The 8,659-nt window shown below is 43.5% G+C and overlaps 5 protein-coding genes across 5 annotated transcripts; 1 reads left to right on the top strand and 4 right to left on the bottom strand.

Moving 5' to 3' along the window:
- The first annotated feature begins 3,476 nt into the window (after window positions 1-3,476).
- LOC108122877 (uncharacterized) lies at window positions 3,477-4,149 on the top strand. Its single transcript, XM_017237706.3, has 3 exons — window positions 3,477-3,548; window positions 3,609-3,932; window positions 3,991-4,149. The coding sequence occupies exons 1-3, from the start codon at window positions 3,477-3,479 to the stop codon at window positions 4,147-4,149; spliced, it is 555 nt and encodes a 184-aa protein (XP_017093195.1).
- A 1,572-nt stretch (window positions 4,150-5,721) lies between these two features.
- LOC108122878 (uncharacterized) lies at window positions 5,722-6,314 on the bottom strand. The gene is made up of 2 exons (XM_017237707.2): window positions 6,249-6,314; window positions 5,722-6,195 (listed from the first exon to the last, which is right to left on the bottom strand). Exons 1-2 carry the CDS (start codon window positions 6,312-6,314, stop codon window positions 5,722-5,724), a joined length of 540 nt encoding a protein of 179 aa, XP_017093196.2.
- A 72-nt stretch (window positions 6,315-6,386) lies between these two features.
- On the bottom strand, window positions 6,387-7,049 carry LOC108122879 (uncharacterized). The gene is made up of 2 exons (XM_017237708.3): window positions 6,966-7,049; window positions 6,387-6,909 (listed from the first exon to the last, which is right to left on the bottom strand). Exons 1-2 carry the CDS (start codon window positions 7,047-7,049, stop codon window positions 6,436-6,438), a joined length of 558 nt encoding a protein of 185 aa, XP_017093197.2. The 3' UTR covers window positions 6,387-6,435.
- A 111-nt stretch (window positions 7,050-7,160) lies between these two features.
- Window positions 7,161-7,757, bottom strand: LOC108122880 (uncharacterized). Its single transcript, XM_017237709.2, has 2 exons — window positions 7,686-7,757; window positions 7,161-7,631 (listed from the first exon to the last, which is right to left on the bottom strand). Exons 1-2 carry the CDS (start codon window positions 7,755-7,757, stop codon window positions 7,161-7,163), a joined length of 543 nt encoding a protein of 180 aa, XP_017093198.2.
- A 178-nt stretch (window positions 7,758-7,935) lies between these two features.
- On the bottom strand, window positions 7,936-8,516 carry LOC108122882 (uncharacterized). Its single transcript, XM_017237710.2, has 2 exons — window positions 8,466-8,516; window positions 7,936-8,412 (listed from the first exon to the last, which is right to left on the bottom strand). The coding sequence occupies exons 1-2, from the start codon at window positions 8,514-8,516 to the stop codon at window positions 7,936-7,938; spliced, it is 528 nt and encodes a 175-aa protein (XP_017093199.1).
- Window positions 8,517-8,659: the final 143 nt, after the last annotated feature.

Below are 8,659 nucleotides of genomic sequence, written 5' to 3'. Positions count from 1 at the left end.
CCGTGCCTGTGCCTGTTATTTATGGGAAGGTTGTGGGCAAGCCTAGGCTTGGACATCTGCCCAAGGACTGGGCGTAATGGAGAATGGAAGAAGCAAAAGAAAACTGTCGTAAATGAGATCCTGCAACAGAAGTTGTCATGCAGTTTATATTTCGCAGTGTTGCGGTTTTGTTTTCGTTTCTTTTCTCTGTTTTTAGCTGAAACATTTTAACAAATGCACAAAACGAATGACAACTTCCGGTTCCGGTGGGGAACTTGGGAGGGAGGAGTCGGGTCTACGGCCGGCTGTCACAGCGAAAAATTACATGCCTTGCGCAAAAGTTTTGCCTCTTCATTATTCTAACATCAAGTCGACACGAGTTGCGGTTTTTGCAATTTTTCTTCGACTTCCCCCACAATGCCGCCGCATTCTTCTTCAAGGAATTTCTGCCCAGTCAGACAAAGTGCGAAGCGTGGTACAAAACTTCTTCCGGGACTCCCGCCCGGCGCACATGGTGCCAACTCGGAGACAGCCGCACAGACACTCCACAACCCGTGGCAGGCAATCGTGGCCGGAGCTGGGACGGGTGAGGAGTTCGGGCTGGTGTGCTGAAATTATACGCTGCATTTTAATCACAATTCAAATCAACGGAATCATCGTCATTATTCTGAGCAGCAGGCGCTTCAATTCGTCTGCGAAATTCTCTCTCTGTCGCAATCAGCTTGTGGCGTCTTCTGCATATACGAGTGGAAGAATGTTCTTAACTTGAAAGCCGCGAACGCACTTGGGCATATACACACATTCTTAAAGGAGTAGTTTTCAGTACTAATTCCTAAATTCTCGGACTTGTACGAAAGAATAATACCGATTTTAGAGCAAGGTACTTTATTTATGTCGAAACACTTTAGTCTAGTCTTCAGTCTCTAGTCTATATAGAACTTTCCAAGAGTAGAGCGTCTGAGGCTACATTTACATTTACATTTTGTAAGACGTGTATTCGGAGAGGGTAATACTTATGCAGATCAAGGCTCTATACACAGATTCCATTTTTTTGCGGATATGTCTCCTTCACTGCGTTGCACACTTTTGACCAAACTTATAATACCCTCTGCAAGGGTATAAAAACTTTCTCCAATAAAATTTATATTTTAAATATCCAATAAACAATTCTCTTTCTCCAATAAACAATTCCCATAGCTTAAACAAAAAATACATATGGTATTATATTATTATTTTTATATGGTATTATATTTAAAGGATTATAAGTGCATTTGCCAAGTTTGTTCAATTCCTGTAGTCGTGGGTGCCAAGAAGTCTGACCGTCAGACTCGTAGCCGGTAATATTTTAAAATACTCTGGCCGAGTGCTATACTCCAAGCTGGGCGGCATTTATACGGCTTGTACACAATCTGTAGGAGTGGGGCACCCAAGTTCACCTGGGGCACGAAGCTAACTTTACTTGAACATATTTGGCTTGATTTATTAACGTTGAAGTCAATACCAGGCCGCCAGCAGAAGGGAAAATCTGTCAAATGAGAGAAAATCAATGACAGTTGCAATTTGAAAAAGTTGCAAAGTCTCGAACCGGAGGAGACGGAAACGAAGTAGCTGCGATCGTATCTGGCGAGGCAATTAGCATTTTGTTGTAATGCTACAATCAAAAAAGTATACGAACCAGCAGGACAGCAGCAGAAAATATCACAAAAAAACGGTGAAGCTCTACAAGAAAAGGAAGAGAAAAAATTATTTGATTATCCTGCGGCCATGCACTGTCACAATTTTTCAGACTGCCCGCCGAGCGTGTCGGCTGTCCGGCCGGGAACGGCCCTGTGTCCGTTTGTCTTGCCATCCTGGCGGAGTCCTGCAGCTGTAACAGCTGCAACCCCATGAAAAGTGCCACATCAGCGAAAGTCTGTTAACTTCCGGTTTATGGTTGCAGCAGCTTATGAAGTCATTTCCGCCATCCCTCGCTCTGCTGCTTGAAATCCATTCATTCGGCTCTGTCGGGCGGTGCCAGCCAGCTGGCGGTGCCCGCAGACCATTCTATTAAATCATCATTTCATTCGGACCCCGGCCTCCGCCGTGCTTCCTTCGGCGCACTGCGTTTGCGGTAATTTTTTCCCATTTTTTTGGTTGCAAGTGCTTCCTTTAGATTTATAATTAAGATTTGGCCCGTAGAAAACATCGGATCATTTATACCCTTGCAAAAAGGGAATTTTGAGGATTTTTATTAAATCAATTACAATTATGAAATCCTGCAATGAATTTTCCGCATTCAGTTTATTTAGAACATACTTAAAGTTAAAGAAAGGAATGGCCCTTGCTTTTTAAAAAAATATACAATGTGCATGTTTAAATAATTTTGTTAAAATATTTTTCCCTTTTTTACGCTATTTTTACGAAGTTTTTTCTAAGTTTCCTTTAAAAATAATATTTTATTTACATATATTAATGATTTTTTTTTCTTGAAAAGGTTTTTTTTTTAATTTTTTTTAAATAGACTGGACATTAAAATTAATGTAAACCTCCAAACAATTTGGATTGAGTGAAAATTTTCAAAGATCATGCACATCTTAATATATGTAGACAAGTAGTTTTTAAAGCTTTTAAAATTTTAACATTTTTAAAATGAAAATATTTTCTGCGTTTAAGGTTTTTCACTGAATTTCCCAGAATTGAAGTAGCATTAATAAATGAATCTCTCATTTGAGAGGAAAGGAACATTAAAAATGTTAAGTTTCTTATCTAAAAAATCCACACATTTTCTCTGTGATAGCTTTTAATTTGATATATTAACTTTTTAGCATGCATCCAGTTTTTATAATGATTTTGCCAACTTTATAAGATATAAACGCGAAAAAATTAAAATCTTCTGTAAATAATATACCAAAACGTAGATACTAAAAATACCTACTATAATAATACACCTATTGAGTAAACCAATATTTACTTAACAATAGATTGAATTTTTGAAATCTTTAATATATTTTTTAAACATAAGTTTATTATTTACCTCAGTATCCAGTATTTTTTACTTGTTAACCCATTGAAAGGGTTGCTGCCAGGGTACAAAGTGTGCGGTCTTGTCGGGAAGCTGGTCCCCGCGTCGAGTTAAGCCGTCCTCGTCGGACGGGCAACTGCAGCTGCCCGTTATGTGATAATTTATCATATTTTTAGCGTCAGCCTCTAACAAATTATACGAGGGAGCTCGGAGAGCCAAGAAGAGCGAGATTTGTCGCTTGGGTAAACTTTGGAACAGAGCAATTTAATTACGCCGAGAGGCTACATCCCAGAAGCACCTAGGTGGGGTGGAGTGGAGCTTGACGCAGATTCGAGTTTGAAGTTGCAATAATAGAGGCACTGATTCCTTGCTACTGATAATGATGAATTTAGTGAAAATGGAAAATTGATGGTGTTATAATGAGTGAATCTGCTTAGCCCGGATGGGGGAGCCCAAACAATCCTATTCAACTAATCGAGTAAACGGGGCTGCCGCGATGGAGATCCATAGAGCCATCCTCTGCGGGTTAGTAATTTGCTCGGCTTGGCCACGTCATGAGGGTTACAAGGTAGGAATAAATGGGATGATCTGATCCGAGCCGATGTTATCTGATCTTCTCCACCTGCAGTCGCTGAACTCATTGCTGTTTCGAAAAATTGTCACCGGGTTCAACAGAAAATACATATCCCTGTACGAGGCGGAAATCAGCCAGGACCGCTCTACGATAAACTTCACATTGAACTTTTCGCGAAATATTACTGTGGACCTCTGGCTGAGGGCTGCGATTGGACAGCAGGTATCTAAAAGGGAGGACACCTACCGAGATGTTTTTTCGTACAACGTCAACCTGTGCCAGGTGATGGGCAGGGGCAAGGGCAACAGCCTCATCAACTACTGGATGAACAATATTCTACGGCAGTCCAATATGCCACGGAGCTGTCCTATGCCGGAGGTACTGTCACATCCAGATTCTAATCAATAGCCACATGTTTGAATTTTGTATGCTTCAGGGGAACTACTACATGCGCAACATTCGATCAGAGAAAGAGACGATTCCCCGATTCATCCGCTCGGGCAGCTTTCGGATAGACTCGAATATTTACGTCAGACAGTGGAACAACGACAACCTGACGAACACGGTCTTCTATATCGACATAAAAATGAAGTGACTGGGAAGCAGTTTCCGGAAAGGGTTCACCTCAAATTCACACCAAATGTCACTTTAAAAATCAATGAATTATTGAGGGGCTCAAATCTCCCCTGACTAACACAACTTCTCACTTCCAATTGCGCAAATCGTTGCACGTGCAATTCGCATAAATAAATTAATGACCCCATCGAGAGGACGAGGACCAGGGCGCGGCTTCGTCCTGTGACACGGACACCAGCAGGGCTTGAAGTCCGGAACCTGATTGGGGCGAGCTGCAAGCTGCGATTTATGCGAGAGCGCAAACTAGTGCGAAATAATTTAAACACTGTCAATAATTGTTTGTGGACAAAGTATTTCTCCGTCGAAAAGTTTTCCTCCTTGCTAGCTGTTCTCGAGCTGGGCGCCTTCGTCCGGCTTCTCTCGACACGTTTGCACGCGCTTCAAAGGATGCCACGAATTTCTTTTCTTTGCATTGCCATCAATTGCACTTCCGATGGCGGCGTGATGGAGCAGATAGCAATTTCTTGTACTTTGTTGGCGCCTTGGAAGAGGCTGGAGCTGCCCCCAGCTGCCGTAGTTGCGACCTAACCATTTTGATCATCTTTGAAATAAACGCGGAGGGAACCGGAGGGCCGAAGGACTTGGGGCAGGATGCAGGAGTGGCGTCGTGTACTCAAGGAAATTGCCATCATTATGCTTGTCGCAGTTGCTGTTCTTTGTGTTCAATAAAGTTTAATGTTTGTTTGGCGTGAAATTGATTTACAAACGGATTCTTCAAACTGCCCGATCGGACGAAGTCCACACTCCCTTCCATCTCCCTCTTACCTGGATGGTTTTCAATAAAGTAGTTAGTGCAAACACGAATTTGTCATTATTTCAAAGGCCTCCAATTACACGGCTGGATGGGTATTTGAACCAATTAAGCAGAGCTTACCTGATTAACCCTCATTCTCTGACCGACTCTCATTAGCAGTCGCACATGTCAAAAGGCGTTTCCGGAGCCAGAAGTCGAATTACTTTCGATTCTCGATGGGAACCTTGAGTCAGACAATCTATAATTATACCAGCGGGAATCAAAAGAAACAGCCAGGCCAAAAGGCCTACTACGAATCGTAGGGCAGCCTTTCATGTTTGTGCATTTGGCGAGAACGCTGAGTGTGCGAACGCAGATATCCTGAAGGAATCACAGAAACAATTAGGAAGCGATAATATTAACAGCATCCTCGAGCCCGCATAAAAGTCGCATTCGAGATAAAAGTCTGCAAGCTTTCTTGTCTTTTCTGTGTGCGACAGCTGCGATTCCTGCCAGACACCTAGAAAAAACAGGACATTCGCGCGAAATTGAATGTTTCATTCATTCATGTCGTGCAACATGTAGCATCTTTGTACAGGATATTATTTTTTTATGCTTTCCAATTGCTAATGTCACCCGATGCAGACGCTGTTAATGCATCTGTGGAAAGAGGCGGTAATGATTTCATTCTCACTGCTTTATTGCGGATACGGCACTACTATTACTGATATTGATTTGATTATAGCTGCATATTACACTTTCCTTTACATATTAGCTATTTTATATGCCTTGTGAGGTCTAGTTGGAGAGAAGGGCATCAATTGTGACTGATAAAGTTTCTTCGTGGGACTTGGTCCCATATTTTCCATAGAAGAAGTGGATGTCGCCACGATATGACCCAGGAATGAGGAACTTGTGGATCATCGAGCTGCCCATTTTCCAGTTGTGCAGGTAGTAGTGGCCTACTTCTACTGGACAATTATACATGAAGTTGCTGTGCTTGGTCATGTCTTTAAACCAAGACTTGATCATACTATTCTTTACACTGGACGTCAAGGCACACACGTCACTTTTCTGGTTGAACACCGATTGGAAGTGCTTGGCGTTCGCCAGACGCAGCTGGATGTCCATCTTGCACTTGAATCCCCGTTGAATGGGACGGTTAAGGTACATATCCATGTTCATAAGGTTCTCGACTATTGTAATTGAGAAATTCTTGAAATATTTTTCATTAAAGGTGCAGTTGCTGGAGAGAAACTTTACAACACGTTCCTGAAAAAGTGTTAACTGTAGGCGTCCTTAATTTAGTTCGTATATAAACTTACCCCTTCCACACAATAAATCTGATTATAAAGTAGAAAAATCGCAGGGAAAAGAAAATATTTCCACATTTCTATTTCCACTAACTACAAAACCAAAATGAGATCGAAGGGCCGAAAAACATAATCATTGAGGAGGTGGGCACGGGCTCAGAATGTATATTTGCATGTCATTAGTTTCGAGTATCAGTAATTAGATATTAATGACTGCATCGGCCGTACAACTCATAATGAAGTCCTCGTTTTTCCCCTTGTACTTGCCGTAGAAATTGTAGGTCTCTAGTCGGTAAGACCCGCTGGTGATGAACGGCGGCACCAGCCCCTCCCCGAACTGCCACCCCCTCAGGTAGTAATGGCTCGCATTCAGGGGACACTGCCGAAGAAAGTTGCCATACTTGAGGAGGTTTCGGTACCACTTCTTGAACAGGGTGATCTTGCCGGCATTCACAATGCTGCACACGTCGACGTTGGTGGAGAAGAGGCTCTGGAAGCTCTTAGAGTTTCCTACCCGCAACTGAAAGTCCAGCCTGGCCCGCCAGCCTCGAAGAAGAGGTTTTCGCAGATACATGTCCAGGAAGACCTGATCGTTTCGAATGGTGAACGTAAAGTTCTCAAAGTAATCGTGGTTGAACCGGCTTTCACCGGCGATGAATCTTATATTGCGGTCCTAGGAAGTCAAATTTTTTATATTTAAAACTGATGATCACTGATGCCATGACTCACCGCATCGGCGGAGAGCAGAAACGCGACCACGCCCAGCTGTATCTCCGGTCTCAAAAGCTGTAGAATCCACATCAGCCGACTCATAGCTACTCAGAAACAAAACGAGACTGTAAATACTCGAAGCTTGGCGTACAAAATATATTAATTGTTTTATGCATTAGACCATGACACCAACACCATAGGTGTTCGTTAGCCTCAATTCAGCACAGCTTCGACAGAGCACTCCAGCATTGGATTTATCACATTCTTCTTGAACCTGCCATAAAAGAAGCTTCCGCAGATTCGGTAGTCCCCTACGTAGAAAAACGAGGGGACATAGCTGGCGTCAAGGGTCCACCCGTGCATGTAGTAGTAGCCTTGCTTGATGGGACAGCTCGTGGCGAAGTTTCCCACCTTCAGCATTGACGTGAACCAGCGCCGGTAGATTGACTCCTGGGCCCCCTTGATGAGGGCACAGTAGTTCATGTCGTGCTGATAGACACTTTGGTAGGGCTTGCCCTTGGAAAGGCGAAACTCGAAGCTCAAATGCGCCTTTAAGCCCGGCGGGAGTGCCGATACCAGAATCATGTCCATCATTAGTTTGGTGTTGACGATTTGAATGGAGAAGTTAGAAAAGATCTTCTTGTCGTATCTGCAATCTCCGGTACGAAATGTCATTTTGGGCGCCTGCGCAACGTGTGGGTTTTTAAAAGAGTCATTCAGGGAAGTATAGCGACTTACCACACAACTTTCAATGATAATAGCTACGATTAGGGAATCCCGAACCATCATTACCGTTTTTGGCACAAACATCACGAGTCAAAGTCAACGAGCTTTTCACCGTGCCCACCGATTTGTAAACAATAACATTAAAGCCATTTAATGGGTTTATTATGCGGTTCAAGTTGCGTGGTGGATTGATTGATTGCCGGGTCCGATACTGTTTAATTTCCAATGTACTTGCTCCGCATCAAGATGAACCCATGCAAATTTACTTATTGAGCATTGTGGCCTCGACAATGCACTCAACGAGGACCAATTGCTTTTTGGTGCGGTACTTTCCGTAGTAGACCAGAGCCTTCAGGCGGTAGTCGCCGCTGAGGAGATACGAGGGCACCAGACCCATGTCGATGTGCCAGTTCTTGAGGACGTAGTGACTGGGTGGCACCGGGCAGTTTTCCATGAAGTTGCTGTGCTTCGACACGCTCTTGATCCATCGCCGGAAGAGGGAGTCCTTCAGGGTCGAGAGCAAATCGCAGTAGTCGGTGTCGGTCTGAACCAGGCTTTGGAACTTCTTGGCGTTACTCAGGCGCAGCTGCACATCTACGTGGCCCCGAAACCCCGCCTTCAAGGTCTGTAGCAATTCCACATCAGCTGAGACGGTGTCATTGACAAGCGAGACATTAAGGACCCTAAAGTATCGAGGGTTTCTGTCGCACTTTACGCGATCCAGTCTAATCGAGTTGGGCTAGCAGAGTGCGTTGTTAGTACGTTTGTTACTTACTTCCAGTTCCTATTTACCTCTGACAGACTGATAAGTGCAAGAACTAGGATCAGGCTTTTCCTTGACATCTGTACTTCCGATTTCACCTCCGAATGCAATGAGGCTTTGCTACCAATAGCCGCTTTGATTGATGCACACGAGTTTCATCGGCTAATTGGTTTTAAATTGCCTTAGAATGGCGCAGTGGTACAGAGGCTATTTATAGATGCGT

The sequence above is a fragment of the Drosophila bipectinata genome, chromosome 3L (assembly GCF_030179905.1).
Source record: "Drosophila bipectinata strain 14024-0381.07 chromosome 3L, DbipHiC1v2, whole genome shotgun sequence".
NCBI lineage: Eukaryota > Metazoa > Arthropoda > Insecta > Diptera > Drosophilidae > Drosophila > Drosophila bipectinata.
The sequence above is the reverse complement of the archived record's forward strand: the minus strand, read 5'-3'. Positions and strand labels throughout refer to the sequence as shown.